The 18,271-nt window shown below is 36.3% G+C and overlaps 1 protein-coding gene across 1 annotated transcript in view; it reads right to left on the bottom strand.

The window, feature by feature from the left end:
• WDR41 (WD repeat domain 41) overlaps positions 1-18,271 on the bottom strand; it is a 27,862-nt gene extending 9,591 nt beyond the window's left edge. The window contains exons 1-10 of the mRNA XM_015652979.2: positions 18,168-18,271; positions 13,677-13,792; positions 10,795-10,843; positions 8,921-9,052; positions 8,496-8,558; positions 7,932-8,043; positions 6,494-6,556; positions 4,639-4,749; positions 3,245-3,429; positions 294-415 (exon numbers count right to left, since the gene is read on the bottom strand). Coding sequence (XP_015508465.1) covers positions 294-415; positions 3,245-3,429; positions 4,639-4,749; positions 6,494-6,556; positions 7,932-8,043; positions 8,496-8,558; positions 8,921-9,052; positions 10,795-10,843; positions 13,677-13,792; positions 18,168-18,218 — 1,004 coding nt within the window. The 5' untranslated portion in view covers positions 18,219-18,271. The remainder of the gene's footprint in view (positions 1-293; positions 416-3,244; positions 3,430-4,638; positions 4,750-6,493; positions 6,557-7,931; positions 8,044-8,495; positions 8,559-8,920; positions 9,053-10,794; positions 10,844-13,676; positions 13,793-18,167) is intronic.

Genomic DNA, 18,271 nt, shown 5'->3' with positions numbered 1-18,271 from the left:
ATTAAGCTATATTTTCACACTACAGACAAAAGTGCTTCATCAGTGCTGCATCATTTTGAAAATAGCTCTTTTCAGCCTGGGTACCAGTCATACTGGAATACAGGTTTTCCCACTGAATTACAATGATAAATTTTCCAAAATCATATTAACAAGCTCTACCTAACAAAAGCAGCTCAAATTGAAGATCAAGTCCCTGCACTAGAAAGCCAATGTAGCTTTGCAGTCTGTCTCTACTCACCCTTCCAAGTTTTGCTTTTCTTTATTACATTAACAAAATGCACTATGTTTTGTACCTGTTTGGAAGCTTCTCAATGTGCAGCACAGAGGAGTCGTGAGCAGTTCTCTGGCAGGCAATCACACGCTTCATTTGAAGATTATATACGTATATGCCTTTGCCAACAGCAGCAAACACACACTGGAAAGAAAATTCAATAGAACAACTTACAGAAACAGATACTGAAGGATCACCTTGCATAAAATGGATTTCCAGTGATACTATGACCTAGCTTGTTTCTGCCCTCATGTTACTTCTTTATCCCAAACATATGAAATTAGCAAATTATAAAAAGAGATGGATTTTTTAAAGTAAATGTGGGATATAATTCTATATTCTAAGCAGTAATTTAATGTCTGTATTTTTATCCTGTACCTCAGAGTCTAAGCAGAAACTAAAGATACCAACAAATTAAGACATTTCTGTAATTAAGTGCTTATGTTCTTAAAGTAAAATAATGTCCCATGTTTTGAAAAACTCTCGTTTTATCAAGAAACTCTGAGAATACAGGAAACTGTTCAGCATTCTTGACGTTTTTTGAAATTTAACTGAGGACAAAGATGGATAAAGAGGCCTTGATAAAGCATTTGGGCTCTACTGAATACAGAAAAGGAACTCTCTCATAGTAAAGTATTACAGAATACTGCATTTTGCATTCAATCTTCTTCTTCAAAAGAGTGTAGACATTCCATCTCATAATCATCATGACCCTAAGGCTCCAGAAATGGTTTAGAGATCTCTGGACCTGGACCGCTTCATGACTTGCGATGAGCTTTAAGAGAACACGTATACAATCCTGTGTAAGTACATATCATTAATATTCAGTACCACAGGACTGCAAAATCTTTCCATTTGGTATATACCTGCAGTTTTTTAACATACCTTGTTCAGATGACAGTGTGCTGGAACACTTCCCTGAACAGCCTCCCTCCTTTTACACAACCCAAACATTAACATCTCATATACAATTCACACTACATGTCTTGTCAACATTTTGTACAACTTGTAACCTAGAGTCTTTGACAAAAATTCCCTCTATATATTCAACAATGTTTTGACATTGTACAAAACTCTCTGCCCAGGTTTTTATTCTTTTCTTTTCCTTATGTGAAACTACTGTGGAAACACTGAAACTGAACAGATTTCTCATAGCGCCATTTCCAAATCAAGACAAAAAAAACAAACCACTGAGCCCATTATCCTAGTTTCACATAAGGTTCAAATTCAGTGGCCTTCCACATAACTCTTCCACCTTGAGCCATACAGTCTTACATCTCTGCAAAACATGCTCTTCATGGAGCACTCTTCTTTTTTCACAAGCCCTGGCAAAATCCTAAAACACATGAAGCATAAATTGTACACCTCTATTAAAAGGCAAGCTAAACACACACATACCAGGACAGCAGATGCACTCCTTAGCACTATTTCATAGTTTTGAAAACCTTTATCATCCCATTTGTTTTAGAATCATGTTTTGCTTATAAGCTCAGTGTCAAACGAGACAAGTGTATCTTCTCCAACTACCTAACTACCAAGTCTGGAAAACAGAGGAAACATATTTTACACTATTTTTTTTAACATGAAGAATGGTATTCTGCTTTGAGGTAGCAGGTAACAAAATAATACGTTTTACAAATACATTTCTGCACCACCTTTTAAGCAGGAGCTTTACAAAACAGACAGCACTACCTTAAAAGCACCATCTATTTTGCTATGTAACACTAGAACCACCTTTTTTCCCCATCATTCAAAACTCTCACAATGAAAAAATCCCACAAAAAAACCACAGCAATTAATTTAGTTCAGTTCCATGAATGGAAGAAAGCCTTCAGCACCCCCAGATTCCACACTGAATGTTTTGACAATCTCTGACTTTCCGAAATTCTTTTGTACTTCCTTAAAACACATCATACGTCGTTTTCAGGCATGGAATGGAAGTGTTTTGAAGCCAAATTACAGAACTTATCCTAATCAAAATTCACTTTTGGCTCATTGCAGAAATAAACACTGACAAGAAAACCACTGAAAATCCCACCTTTAAAGACAACCACATCTTTTTTAGCACCCCCCCATATGCCACAATATTTCTCTCTCTCTCCAGGGTTTTAGGAAAAGTTCTATTCAGAAAGATGCAAATGCATCAGGCAACTATTTGGTCCTTACCCTATATTCAGGCTTTTCCACAGCCATTATTTTGTTACAGCTTATATATCTGAATCCATTTCCAAGAATCTCTTCCTTAATCATTTCCAGTAACTGACCAACATGCCTCAAACTAAATCCCACTGTACCCCAACAGTGAAAGATCTTTTATTTTGTGACCAACAGTTGGTAACATTTCATGAAATTAAATATCAACCTGAGTATTTTTAGTGTTTGCTGTACAATAACTTAGTTCTAACTGAGTATTCTGACCAAGAACTTATCTCTAAAGCATGGCAATAGTAGACAGAATCTTGGAAACATATTTGAGTATACAATTCTGCATAGTCTACCTGAACAGAAACAGCAGTACTGATTTGCTATTAAGCATAGACATATGCCTGCTCTTAAATAGTACCCCACAGTATTCTTACAGTTATCTCAGCTGTAACTGCTCAAACAGGTGCATTATTGGGAAAACTGTATTTCCAAAAACTGGATGGCACGAAAGATGCGTGCCATCAAAACATGCACCCATATTTATTTTTCTCTAGTGGTATTGTAAACAAATAATAAATCTTTGTAGATCAAAAAGAAATGCTGTTGTGACACTCCATTACATTAGTTTCCATACCATCAACATATTAAACCCTTCATAAAGGTCAATGCCAATATATTTTATAAAAACTGTTGACCATATAAAATAGCTGTGCATATTTAATGAAGCCTCTCATTAAAACAAGGAAACTGAAAATAGGAACCACTCAAGGTCTTCTGTGGTAAGATCATCCTACCTAAATTAAAATAATTTACTCTGAAGCTTTTTACCTCCTCGTCAGATGTTAAGTGTTGAACTGAAGTTTCATGTGGGCTTTGGGATAACTTTATTTCTGGCTGTACATCTGGATGGACAGAGGAGTCCCAGAAGTTGCACTCAGATGCCTGCTTTGTCCAGTCAAGTGCATCCCAAACTATTAACTCACCTATGTGAGAACCTGTCACAAAAGTCAAATCTGAAGAGAAAAAAAAATCACGAAGTTACAACCCTAGAAAGGGAAGACAGCCCATTTATATGCAAGGCTATGTAAAATGTCCAGTACATAACTGACTGGACAAAAACCTCTCTGTCTGAGTAAATACTCATCTAATTACCTAGTATAGCTCAGACGAGCTCTCCTCTAAAATTGTAACTAGGAAGTACAATATTCACTGCCAACAGTGCACAGTATACAGTTGCAAAGGTAAGGAACACGACCAGAAGTGTGTACAAATATTTGAACTTCATTTCTACATACAAAGCCCTTCTATTCCTTGGAGAAGCAAGGGTACAGTCATCCCCCAGACACAATAATGTATTTCTTTGCCATAAACAGAAATTCTGATCATAAATGGAATGAATGAGTTAATGGCAATATTGAAGTCTCTGCTCATTTTGAATTTATCACACATGGAAAGGAACTTCTACAACAGTATTTAATGTACGTAGCATCTTTTCTTTTTAAGCCAAATATTGCTTTAATTTCATAATCAAAAAGGAGAAAATAATGGCAACACTGTAGCTCAGAAACATGTACCATAGGATCCAAATTTTCTTTTTTTCAGCCTCTTGTTACCTCTGTAACACAGCACCTTTGTGTGAACCAGGCAGATACATACACAGATAAATTACACACTCTCTATCCTGCCAGTAATACCCATTCCTTGTCTGTGAGGATGCTCCATAAAAAAAGACTTGCTGATACTTGCAGCAAAGTAGACAGAATTTCAGGTATTAGTTCAGTATTACTCTAATGAGCAGCATAGATAGTATCAGCTTTGTATCTCTATAATGGATCTATATGCAGGCTCACATCTGCACACTCAGAACCTTCAGTTACCTTAGGACTACAACTGTAAGGGACATGGCATTCCATATTCCATTTTAAGACTAAGAAGGAACAAGACAAAAAAAATAGCATTTTTAACTTTCCCAACAGAAAGACCGAGTTTCATTTCCATCAATGACATTGACTCTTCTATATTACAACTTGCCTGGTTTCATTTCATTGTTAATCCATGAACAAAAGAATTATATTTTGTCCTATCGCTACCTTTGCTAAAAAAAAGGTACATCTACTAGTTAACATGTTTCCAGTTAAAACTTTGGTTCAAATAAAAACTCTATAGATGAAACATCCTACTGGTAACTAACAAAAACAGTAACATCATAAAATTACTCTTACCATTGACACTGACTAAAGATGAAATATTATCCTGATGGTCAACAAGGCGCTTTACTTCAAGAATATTCCAACTTTCAGACCCATTGTTAGAAGCACTCAACTTAAAAATTACTGCAAAGATAGAAAAATTGCCTAAGCAAGCCTTTTCATTTGGAATAAGATGGAACTATGTTTAAATAAAACACTTTTCAGACACAAAAATTAAACATTGTAAGTGAGACAATATAAGACCCACTTATGATCACTCATAACATCAAAAAACAGGAAGCAGTTATTTCAGTGTTACCAGTTAGGAATCTTAACCACAGCAAACACAGAATAAAACACTTCCGCCTAGTAACTCTGAAAGTCAGAGAACTAGTCAACACCAGAAGTGAAAAGTATCAGACACCTTTATGGAAAAATTACTAAAAGTGAAACATGTTTCTTGAGGACTCATGTATCTGAAACATTACTATTCAAAAAAATGCAATATTCTCTAGTAAGGAAATCAGTATTGTCAGAAATTAAGACTTTATTTTCATCAGTCTTGGAATTTCTGTCTCAAGAGTACTACAAAAGCTACTCATTATAGCTCTGGATACTAAGAGACCATCAATACCTCATACTTCAGACCCAGGGACAAGAAGGCTCTAGAGAATCTGAGTATCCGACAGCTCAGGTAAGCAGTTCCAGACCCTCTCCAAAAGAACAAATGTAAATTGTCACAATCAAATCTGGACAGGCGGCACTGACACTGAGGAAGTTGACCAAGGAGCTTACCAAGCTAATCTCTGTCATTTATCATCAGTCCTTGTAAACCAGGAAGGTCCCAGTGGCCAGTGTGATGCCCATCTATACGACTTGTTGTAGGAAGGACTGAGGGAATTACAGATCTGTCAGCCTAATCCCAGTGCCAGGTAAAATGATAAAACAAATTATCTTGAGAGTGACCACACAGCACATACAGGACAACCAGGAAATCAGGCCCAGACAGCATGGGGTTAAGAAAGACAGGTCCTACTTGACCAACAAGAGCCAGGGTGTGCCCAGGTGTCCAAGAAGGCCAGTGGCATCCTGGCCTGTACCAGCAATAATGTGGCTAGCAGGACCAGAGCAGGGATTGTCCCCCTGTGCTTCACACTGGTGAGGCCACACCTCAAGTCCTGTGTTCAGCGCTGCATCTCTCATAACGAGAAAGATATTCAGGTGCTGGAGTGTGTCCAAAGAACACCAGCAGAGTCGGTGAAGGGTCTGGGGCACGAGTCTTATGAGAAGAGAGCTTGGGTTGTTTAGCACTGAGTAAAGAGAGACTTCATCACTTCGTACAACTACCTAAGAGGAGGTTGTGGCAAAGTGGGCACTGGCCTCTTCTCACAGGCTACAAGTCACTGGAAAAAAAGGAAGTAGCCTCAAGCTATTCCAAGGGGAGGTCTTGGCTGGACATCAGAAAGAATTTCTTCACAGAAAGGATAGTTAGGCTTTGGAATGGGTTGCCCAGGGATGTGGAAGAGTCAGAATCCCTGAATATGTTCAAGAAATGACTGAACATGGTACTTAGTTCTATGGTCTGGTTGGCACAGAGGTGATTGGTCAAAGCTTAGACTCAATGATCTTGGAGGTTGCTTCCAATTTTAGTGATTCTATGATTCTAAATATAGAAAAGTTTTGTTTTGCATGTCATGCATATCTCTAAAAAATTCTTGAATAAAATCAGTATTGTCTCCTCTCTGTTGATTGTAAAAGAAAAAATGTTGCTGATCATAGCCTAATACCATTTATTTTTACTATACAATTCCAGAGTGCTGTTCACACATATCTCTGATAAGCAGCTGTTATGGAGGAGCATGAGCACTGGAAAATGCAAGATACTCACTTAGCTCTTTGCCAACTGCTGCTGCAACACAGTATTTGGGCAATTCAACCAAAGCACTGATGCCTTTGGAAAAAAAAAAGGGAGAAACGGACATTAATTGATCACAAGAAAACAAAACAAACTGCTAATTCCTTATTAATAAAGTTCTTAACAATCTTCTTTCCACTTATCAAAACAAAAGTAAATTGCCTGAAGAGAAAATTAAAAGGCACCAGAAATTAACAGGTTATCTCAAACAGAGGTAAGGTCAGGGGTTTTGGTCCTGAAACAAGCAGAATTCTGAACATCAAACTTGTGGTGAAGCTGAAAGTAAATGATCTTTTTCTTTTCTTTTTCTTTTTTTTTATTTTAAATACAATTAAGATATTTATGCCATAATGCTAGACCCGTATTAAAAACACCATGACAATTATTGTGACTCTAAATATAAGCAGTACCAAAATTATTGGAAAGTAATACTACCTCAAGTATGCACATTTCTAAAATAATGTGCAGAGCAAGATGAGGAAGAATAGAACATATGATAAAATATCCAGCTTGCTGTTAATGTATCTTCATCCTGCACAGAACTGCCCCACCCTGTGCCAAAGTACCACTAGAGGAAAATTACCCAAGGAATAAGCAATCTCTTTCTCCACAAAGTCAGAGATTAGGAAGAGAAGGCCTATGCCACACATTCCATTGACTCTTGTACCAAAGTTTCAATAGCACTTCATTTTAAGCACCATGGTCCAACAGGTATTTAGCATGATATTTCCTACTGAACCAAAAGAAGTATTAATATCCTCAAGGATTCAGAAGACTATGCCTACCACTACTGTATTCTATGACAAAAACAAGGCCAATATTGGTTCCACTTTCAAATGTAATTCACAGCTTCGTAAGCATCTCTGTACCACACAGCAATTACATGCAACAATTTTCTTCACATGGGCAGATAATATAGAAGTTTATTAATAGAAAAGCATGACTGACATTGATTTCTGATTAAGTTTATTATACTCTTATCAAAACATGCATTTTCTACATCAGAAGTACTGATTCTTAACAACAAAAAGTAATCTTTACTGCTCTACTATTACAAAGCTTCACCTAGAAATACAATAGAACGCCCACTCAATCACACAAAAAGCCAGTCAAAGGATCTGGTACATGTTACAGCAAACACATAAATCAGCATCTGAGCTCTAGCCCTGTAGACAGAGATAATGTACAGTTACTGAGATCTGAGATAGTCTAAAATTCACACAGCACAGAACATTAAAAGCAGTCTTAGTTCAGAAACTATTAAATCTGACATTTAAAAAAATAAAGAGTGGCTCTAATACATAATGTTATTATTAGAATTAAAATGAATTTGCCAAGTTGGTTTTGCATCATTATAGAGATCCATTTTACTTGCACTTTAACAGCTATAATGAGTCATTTCCATTTTTACCTGCATCAGTAAGATGACTGGTCTTACACAAGAGATCTAATTTTCGGTTCCAAACACATAGATCACTCCCTCCAGACAACCATACATTCAGTCTTTGAAGAACTGTCAAACACTGCAGAAAAAAAAAACAGATATATGTCTCCTGCAAAAGTTCTTCAGGGAATTTCTCAGTGAAATGATCAAGAGCTTTAGTTAGATAAATCTGTAACTACTGTGAAATACAGTATCAAGGTCTCTGAGAAATACATATTTAATTGCACACTAACATGTTAAATTTTTCATCAAAAACTTTATATGTTTTAAGTCGCCTTTTCCAACACAGTAATAAAACCAAGTCACACCATCGCCTTTGTTCTACATCCTTTGAAAAACAAAATTGAGATATTAAGAGTTTCAAAAACAAATTAAGAATTGTGCCCACTTCTGAGCCATTCATTATGTACCTATTCTTAAATAAAGCAATGCTGTTCATTCTAAGACACCTGCACACATGACCCATGAGCCAGACATAACAACTTAATGTATAAAACAAAACAAGAGACATTCACAGGGTTTCCTCAGTACCTTTACAGTAGAATGGAAACATGACACTTTCTGAATCTGTCTGCCGCTAGTGCAGTCCCAAACCTGTCTTTATTCATTAAGGAAACAGAAAAGTTTCTATGTATCATAAATGTAAATGCCATGCTGGTGACTAAAGATTAGGAAAGAGCTGCAGAAACTTGGAATCCTAAACCCTGAAAATCTTTTCAATATTTGGCCTAAATGATATATTCATAAAAGCCTGTTATGGATTCATTTTTGTGGCAAGGATTGTATCTACATGTGAACAATAAATAGTGAAACCCCAGGGTAATCCAATTAAATCTAGTGGGTATTGGTAGCCATTAAGTTTTGAGATGGGCTGCAACCTGCGTCAGTGTTACCTTTAAAAGTAAAAACCACAAAAAGCCAGTAGAACTTTAAATTCTCCCCAGATCAAAGGATACAATAACTGTTCTATCAGCTGATGCTGTTATAATCAAATCATTTTTTTCTTCAGTAACATCTGATGAAGAAAATGGTGCTATAGCTGTAATTTTGTGTGTGTGCCCATGAAGTTCATTAAGTTTTTCTCCAGTCTGAAAAACAAAAACAGGGAAAATGAGGTTTAAAATAGGAAAATGCCAACTGTAACACAAAATAGAGGTATCAAATGTCTTTTTAAAGCAAGAACTTCTTGAGTCTAAAATCTCCTTTCCAGAAGTAATTTAAGGATTTACTACTTTCTACCTTCAGTGCTGTTCAAGATCTTAAATTAAACAACATACTATGAGTTAAATTTAAGGAAGTGGTACATAACACATGTTACTCTCTAAGTAAAAAACATCTAAAAGCCCTTAAGAACAAAACTTTGTACTAAATTCATTTAATTTAAAAGAAAATATTGGATATTCACCCCTCTTAAATACTACAGCAATTTAGATTTATTGAGAAACCCTTACTTGAAAATGCATTTTTTTTTAATTTTAATTATTGGAAAAGCCTGACCTATATCTATGGCCAAACTCCAGCCAGATTTATTTAGGATGGACATTATCTATAGATTTAAACTGGTGCTTTAGACAACTACAGCTGCTTCTACTAATATTTTAGTTAAATGGCAAAACCCTACAAATAAACATGCAAAAGCAAACTAGCATTTTAATCATGCAGCTAAAATACAGGGTAATTTTAACTGCAAACTTCTTGACAGATGTGGATTAATGTTTTAAATTAAAAGTACAAAGATTTGCTTTAAAAAGAACAATAGAAGTCCTATAGAAGTAGAAAATGGAACTTAGTTCATAAAGCTGGGTATCCAAATGAGTTTTATGTTCACAAACTGCTCAGAATACTGGGCATATATATTCACACACGTGGGTTTTAATATTCAAATCCCTTTACTTTTCCAAATTACAGAATTATAAAACTATAAAAGACCTTCAAAACCAGCAAAGCACTAACAGAAGGTGCTCGAAAGAAAAGTTTCAAGGCTCTCCTTCTGTATTTTAAAATTACACTATTATAAATTTTTCAGAAGATTTTAAAGAAAATTTAAAGTCTGGGATTTTTTCTTCCTCAATTGAATGTTTGATACACCATAAATGGTACAGTAGGTCTCCCCTTCGAACTTCTTATTATGCTCATCAGTTCTCTATGGTTTTGTCAATGATATGGAAAAACAGCAGAAGAGCAAAACAGCAGGTGTCACACTTACTGAGCACTACTTGTACGATAAAATTAACATCTTAAGGTAAGGTTTTCAGAAGTTGTAAGGAGATTTTTATCACAGCAAGCAATTAAAGACCTGTTCCTGCATGGCATTATATGTTTAACTTCTACTGATTTTGGTATCTTTCCAATACAATTTTGGGATAGCTCTCCATCAATCAGTCATACTAAAGAGGTATTACTAATACAGTGATTGAAATGTACTTAAATCTTAAGTGTATATAAAAATCCTGCCAGGTCTGGGATCTCATTACGTCAGCATTTCAGCATTTAGAGCAAACACAAAACATACTTTCAAAGAGTAATTAAAGCCACAACGTCATACACACTTCTGCTTTTAACACCATGATTTTTCTAAAATCACTATGTCATCCCATAACATTTAACTTCCAAAACTTACCCTTCCCTTGGATTCATCCAACTTCTACATTCCTAACTCTCCTTCGTAAACTAAGATTTAACAGACTGCCTCCACTTTTACATTTTCAAACAGTAGCTCTGCAACAATTCTTATTTATTCTGCTTTTTTGCTCCTAGACATTTCTATTTCATCTCTTCAACTTCTACCCTCACCAAAGCACACAAGCCACCCCTAAAAGAGACAGCTAACCTGAGCATTCCACAGAAATATGATTCCATCGTCTCCTGCAGATGCAAACCTGGGAAAAAAAACAAACAAAACAAAAAACTGTAACAAACTGAAAACTTCATTCTAGTGTAATGTAATGGAAAAGCAGTAAGTACTTATGGAAGAAAAAATACTTACAAGATAAATCAAATTCTGACTTTAAAGAATAAGCAAGTATTTGTAAATACTAATTACAGTTTCTAAACTGAATTAGTATATTTAAATAGGTGATTCCCAACACATACTTAACATAAGAACAAGACTTAAGAATTCCAACAGGGTTATAAAAAGCATGTCTTCATGTGTTACCTCAGTCTTTTCCAGTCATGATCACCATCATCTATAACCTTGTCTGCTTCCTGAAGGAGCAAGGAATGGTCAAATGATCAACAAAAAAATCTATTCTTAAAATGTGTTATGAACTCTGTTTAATTTAATGTGTCAAATGCTGGAGTATTACTTGCAATTTCATCTCAGTCCAGTTTTTGGAAGACTCTTGCTGAGGCTTAGCCTTCTTTAGTGATATTCCAATCAATATGAACCTTACTCCATGTTCAAAAAGTACAAGAGCAAAGAAGAGAAAAAAAAAGAAGCAACCAGCTTTCTGTTACATTCATAGAGGATTTATTTAGTATCTTCAAAAACCAATCTGAGAAAATTTTCCACTCACTGGTTTTAGCTGAGCCACTGAGAAAACAAGAAAATCCTTCTGTAAAATTCTCACTAAGATGATATTATCTAAAGACCTGAAGCGTGAAACTTGGCTTACAATAGTTGACAAAAAGCACACAATGGAATAGCTGCAGAAACTAAATAAAAACATTTCAGAAGCTGTGTAACAATACTAATCTTACTGAAAAGAATAAGTGAAAAATATTATCATGGGTTTAACAATATAGAAAATAGAATATTCTTGATAAAAAAAAAAAATTAGAATTACTGTCAGTAACAATTGAAACAACTTTTTTAAACTCCTCAAACTCTTGGAATACTAACCAACTACAATTTACTTGTCATCCATACGCTATATAACCTACCTTAAACATCGTCACTAAGGCTTTAGTTTTACAATGATTATCATGATTTTAGCTTTAGTAATTTACCTGCTACCAAATAACAAAGCCAAAAATGGTAAAACACCCCTTTGTATAAGACAGCATATGCAAACTAAGAATACTGTGGTGCTACTACAAAAATGAATTACACATATCCAGTATACATTTGAGAAAAGCATACTTTGATAAAGTACTACAATTATTATTTTAATAACTCGTCTAGGGAAAAAAAGGATTGAAGAAGCCATACAAGATTCTTCCATTTTTATATGAATCTTCTGGTGGACTACTACACATAAAAATAAGTGTTATGATAATGCATGTAACTTTCCTGACATATATATGTATTTATTACATTAAAAATAAAAACTGGCAAGCTAAAAATCCTCCATGGAGTCTTCTGCGAAATTTTATTTATGTATACATATAGATATATATAATATTAGAAAATAAGATTCTGTGGGCATTTGTGAACTGGAAGAGACCACTAGCATGGTCCTTTCCAATCAATGTGCACTGGGAGGAAGACAAACCTCCCTTCACAAAACACCTGCTGTACACTGCAAGGTATAAAACAAACTCTTGCCCATGTTAACTTCATGCCATGTATTGATGAATATATTAGAATTTTCCTTCTGTGTCTAATTCATAAAAGATATAAATTACTATAGCTCCTTAACAGAGCTATTCTTGCCTATTACTTACATTCTTAGACACTAAACATTTTCTATTTAATTCTCCACATCAGTCAAGAGTCACTACATTTTATGACTGTATGAAGAATTCACAACCTTACTTTTAAGACAGAAAATTATTTCTTCTCTTGTAGAATTATGTTAAGTTAAAGAACGTGCAAGGCTAATTTAGAGAAAAGTGGAATAGAAAATAGGTTGTAATGTACAGCTATTACAATTTATTCTCTCAGTCACATTTCCTAAGTGACAAAGGTAAATACAATCACTTTATCCCCTTAACCAGTTCTCCAGTTATTACATAACTGTCCTCAGAAGATAAATAATTCAGTCTTCAGAAGTTACAGATAGAGATTGTCAGGAACATACAAAAAGGTGCATATAGCTGTAACCTGAAGGAGACAAAGGAACTATCAGGTTTCAAAGAAGTATAGTAAGTTGAATCAGATCAAACTGGAAGATATGTAATGCAGAGGTTATGCATATGATTACTTTTGCTAGGTAGTCATTCTGAATAAAGTAGCGAAAAATTTTAAAACTTGGAAAGTTAAAAAAATTTCATTAATCAAAGCTCAAGTGAATTTAGCACTATAGTATCAAATAAAGTGCAACAAAAGATCAGAAAAGCAACACTCATTGTTGAAGATGGCATGTCCAATTGCTACAGCACATCAGTAGGAGTATGTTACATTCTTTTGTAGAACCAGAAGGTAAAAAAGCTATCCTCAATTCAGAAATATAGAACACACACATCATGTAAGAACAGCAGCAGATAGTACCCCATATTATCCTGTGAGAATCTATGCATGTACAGAAGGCAACACTCAGACCAGGAACAGACTGATAAAGAACAGCTGAATTAGCTAGAGGCAATTCTTACAAACAATCTGTACTAAGAAACATAACATTATTACCATTATTTTCTCATTAAAGTAGGACTTAGAAGCCAAAAGATACACGAACATAGCAAGAAACGGGAGTATTCATCCTTTGTCTTACCAGCAGTTTCTCCTGCCTTCACCCCGCAAAAGTAAAAAGACAGGATTAAAATGTTACTACATTTTTGCAAACATATTGCCAAGGACATTGTGAAACAATTTGAAATGGCATTTCATACCTGCAATCATCTATTTGCACTAGAAATCGTACTATATCTTGATGGCCTTTCAACACAAGGAGCTCCGTGTAAGGATTCTGTATTTGTTCTTCACCAATTGTCTGTACAGAGGATTTCTAAAATTCATAAAAAATGAAGTAAATTTATTTTGCACTATCAAAATTACTTTCATCAGGTCTTTGTAATGTCTAACAACCTACATACAGACTCACGTGTGAAGTTTCTGAAATACCATTTTGCCTTAATGAAAATAATTATAAAATAAAATTTCCTGTTATTTCACATAAATAATAGATTTCTATAGCAGGTATTTGAACTTATGATATAGTATTTTCTGTTCAACAAAAACATTTTGTACAGATTTAATCAAGGATACAGTGAGACGAAAACCCAGTTCAGTTATAAGCTGTCATGTGAAGCCAGCCTCATGACTCAATTCACCGTACATTCAGTTTTTCATTAAATTACACCTCTTACAAGATGGCTGTGAACCTCTCATAACTTTCATCTACTGTTCAATTTTAAAATCCTATATAAAGACAACATATTTAAATGAAATAAGAACAAATGCTGTCCTGTTCCATAATATATAAATCACCCATTGGTATTCTGCTCACAAAATACCAAAGCAAACCACTAAAAAAACAGAGAATGATTAATCATTTTATAGAACAGCATCCGCAATTACCCCCAACTAGACTATTAATTAAAAGAACAATCAATCACTTGGAGCAAGCTGATCACTAGGCAGGGTCCATAAAATACTGCATAGAACTGCATTTTCAAGGCAGAATAGTTCTGCCAATCTCAATCATAATTTTATTTCAAGACAACTTTTTTGTAATTAAGGTTTTAAACATTCTGGAACAACTTGTTGTCAGACATTATTTTTTAAAAAAAAAACATTTAAGCAGCTCAGTAGTTACTCAGTGACAGCGCTCTCTCCCCTCTAGATTCATTTGACACAACAGTCAACATCATACTATTTCCAAGACTGTTCTTTGAGAACTTCAACAGAACGTACATTGTAAAAACAGCAACTGTAGAACACTGTACAACATCCAGTACACATGACAGGTAATACCACATGAAAGATTAACACGTTATCCTCAGAAACTTGAACCTTTTCTTGCAGGAAGAATAGTAATTTTCCATTACTCTGATATTGGTACTACGATAATATTCTTCAGAAACTAAGAATGACATAGTTAGTAAATACAGATGGAAAGACACCTGTGGTTATTTTAAAAATTAAGAGTTCTTAATTTTTAAATTAATCTCTCCTGATTTTATCTTGGTTTTGTGCTACCTGATGCATTTCATGAAGCAACTGTTCCTCATTTTATGTAATCACATGAGAACAGCAGCTCCCCTTTAAAATAATGCAAGTAGAATCTGCATGGCTATAATAACAAAAAACTTGGGCGTTCACTCATCAAAAGCTAATCAAAACACTCCTTAAAAAAATTACAGTTCTAGAACTCCTAAGGAAATCTCAGCATATTAGACTTATCCTTACTTTCATGGCAGGCCCAAAGGACTCTGAAGCATTTGGGAAAATGACATGTTAGCATCAACACCAATTCTGCATCAGGATGCACCAGCACAGACTTATGTTCCTGAGAGATATCCCATTTATCACATGTGTGCTGCAAGATCCCATTTTGCATAGGTTTTTCCACAAAAGTTCAAGCCATGTTAAGGCTGAGAATATAAGGAGCAAAAATTCCAAGAGAGACGCTGTAAGGTGAAATGACATATACCTCCTGTACCTGTTCTCTCAACACTAATTTCGTCCCTTTTCACTTGTTACTTTGTCAGTGTGGACTGCATTCTTGCAGTCCCTCAGACAGCCCTTCACACAGACAGCTTGAAAGAAACCCAAGTTTTGTAGTCTTATTATTTCTGACTGCAGTCAGAAAACATACATTCAGAAAACAATTTTAACACCATTCTGAAAAACTCTGAATTCTACAGTCTGATGTCACCTCCTATTCAATACAAGATGGAGCTATTTCTTTTGAACACCAAGTCTAATCTTAATTCTAACAATGCTTGTGAATAGCGAAAGGTATCGTGCTGATAATGTACTTATAGATGAGAACAAAATAACAACTTTTCCCCCAGAAATGTCACACAACAAGTTATGCTCTCTTTAGATCTTCATTAATATTTACACAAGTGTTGGGCTATATGAGTATTCTTTCTCTGAAGAAATCATGTTTGTTTTTATACAAACTACTAACAGGAGTCTCCTGTAGCAACACCAAGTTTTATATGTAAAAGTTGTATAGTTATGTTAACGGAATCTATTCCAAATACACATGTTTTTATGCATGACTTGTAAACAACACAAGTAATCAGAAAAAAAAAGGAAACAAAATGTTTATTGCCACATCAAAAATTTGTACAACCTCCATCATGCAAAGCATTCAAAAAGTGGCATTTTCAAAAGCAATTAATGAAAAACATGGATATGAGAGTACAGAGGAATACTCATCTATGGATCATGGTGCATGACAGATTAGTTCCCACAGACCATTATGCTCCTGCGCTTAAGTACTCCCACTATCACAGCCACCCTAAAATGAACACCATGGTTGGCCATCAACTGAAGAGATGCAGGAGCTTAAGTCAAAGTTACTTCCAATTCCACATTAAAAAAAGAGTAAGGAGAAATTTCTAATTCACAAACTCAGTACAGTTTTGCCAGGTTTCCTCTATTCACCCAGTGCAATGCCACTCTACCACAGCTGTCTGAAGTCACAGCACAGGTAACAAACACCATGAGTCCACAGCCCACACACTGCTGTGTGGGCTGCTGTAGGCTTTTCTACCTATTAAGAACTAATTGCAATGAAGATTATTAGATGAAACAGTATTAAATCATGCAGGGCAGAAAAAGGTCTAGGGACTAACCCTCAGCAATACCTGTTCTTCAGATTTTCAACTGAGAAGCAAAATTATTACTGTCATTCCACAGCTCTGTGAGAACAAAACAATGAGAACAGAAGTCCCGTGGATTGGATTTACCCAAGGTATGAGTGGCAGAAGGGAAGAAGCAGGCTGCACCTTGATTCATGCTCATGCTTTATTAAATCACACTAAATAAACCAAAGCCAGAGTCTAAATTTTGGAGAGGGGCACAGAACAAGGCAGTTTTCTAGCACATCTTAAAAAACTGCACCTATTTCCTATTCTCCTTCTAAAATCGACTACACACAAACCTGCAAATATGACTGCAATCCATCTGGCACTTTGATGACAAAGGTTAGAGGTATTCCCACACACCATCATTCCAACCTGGGACCCAAATTAAGTACTGACCTTTGAAGTAAACATTGATATTGGCATAACTTGCTCACAAACAGCAGCTGAAAAATAATTATTTCCTCATACTTATCTAGATACAAAAGCACTAAGTGTATGGAGCATAGAAATACTTTTAATTAACTCTTGTAAAATCCCTGCTGAGAACTTCAGCAGACTCTTAGAACCATGTGTCCCTCTAATTCAGTAACATTACTCAATATGAGTAGCAGCAAGGATGTCAGTGCTACTCCATTACAAAGTGCACTCCATAACAAAACATATTTAATGGATGAGGAAATAAGACAAAATGCTTGAAAGCTACTACAAACTACTGTGACACATAAATAACTTACTGCCTACAACTTACATTATCGCCCTCAGAGTCCTGAAGGCAGGAGCTGCAAGAACTGCATGTAAGCTACATACCGTAACTCCCACCGAGCAGGATCTTAGCTCGTTCGTTCTGCTGTTCACAGACTCAATTAGGTTAGGAAAGACGTCTGAGATCGAGCCCAGCCTATGACAGACACCACCTTGTCAATTAGACCACAGCACTCTGTGCCATGTCCAGCCCTTAAACACCTCGACGGATAGTGATTCCACTACCACCCTGAGCACTCCATTCCAATATCTAACCACTCTTTAGAAGAAATTATTTCTGATGCTCAGCCTGAACTTCTCCTGGTGCAGCCTGAGACTGTGTCCTCGTCCTGTCACTGCTTGCCTGGGAGAAGAGAGCAACCCCCAGTGATGCACTCTCCTTTCAGGCAGCTGGAGAGAGTGCTAAGATCTCCCCTGAGCCTCCTTTTCCCCAAAATAAAACCACCAGAGCTCCCTCATCTACTCCACCCAAAACTTGTAGCCCAAACCCTGCACTACCTCCGCTGTCCTTCTCTCGACACGCTCCAGCACCTCAATGTCCTCCTTGAACTGAAGTGCCCAGACCTGGACACCGTCCTTAAGCTTCGCCTCTGTGCTTTCCCACCGTCCCCGTTTCTCTTCGAGGACGCCCGTAACCCGTTCTACCAGTTCGACTGCCTCGCAGGCCGACACCCGGCCCGGACCACGGCCCATTCCGGGGCCCGGACCTACCAAGCGGGAAAGGCCACGGCCCAGTGCATCCCGACCTCATTGCACGCACCCACCCCAAGCTTAAGTCTCTGCAGGAAGCCACCTCACCTCCGCCAAGCCCTGCGGCTCCCGGCCGCCGCCGATCAGCCAGCGCAGCATCGGAAGCCGGCCCGGGACCGGGGGACTGCAGAGATGAGGGACAGGCTGCTCAA

The sequence above is a fragment of the Parus major genome, chromosome Z (assembly GCF_001522545.3).
Source record: "Parus major isolate Abel chromosome Z, Parus_major1.1, whole genome shotgun sequence".
Lineage (NCBI taxonomy): Eukaryota > Metazoa > Chordata > Aves > Passeriformes > Paridae > Parus > Parus major.
This window is presented reverse-complemented; position numbering and strand designations above follow the sequence as displayed.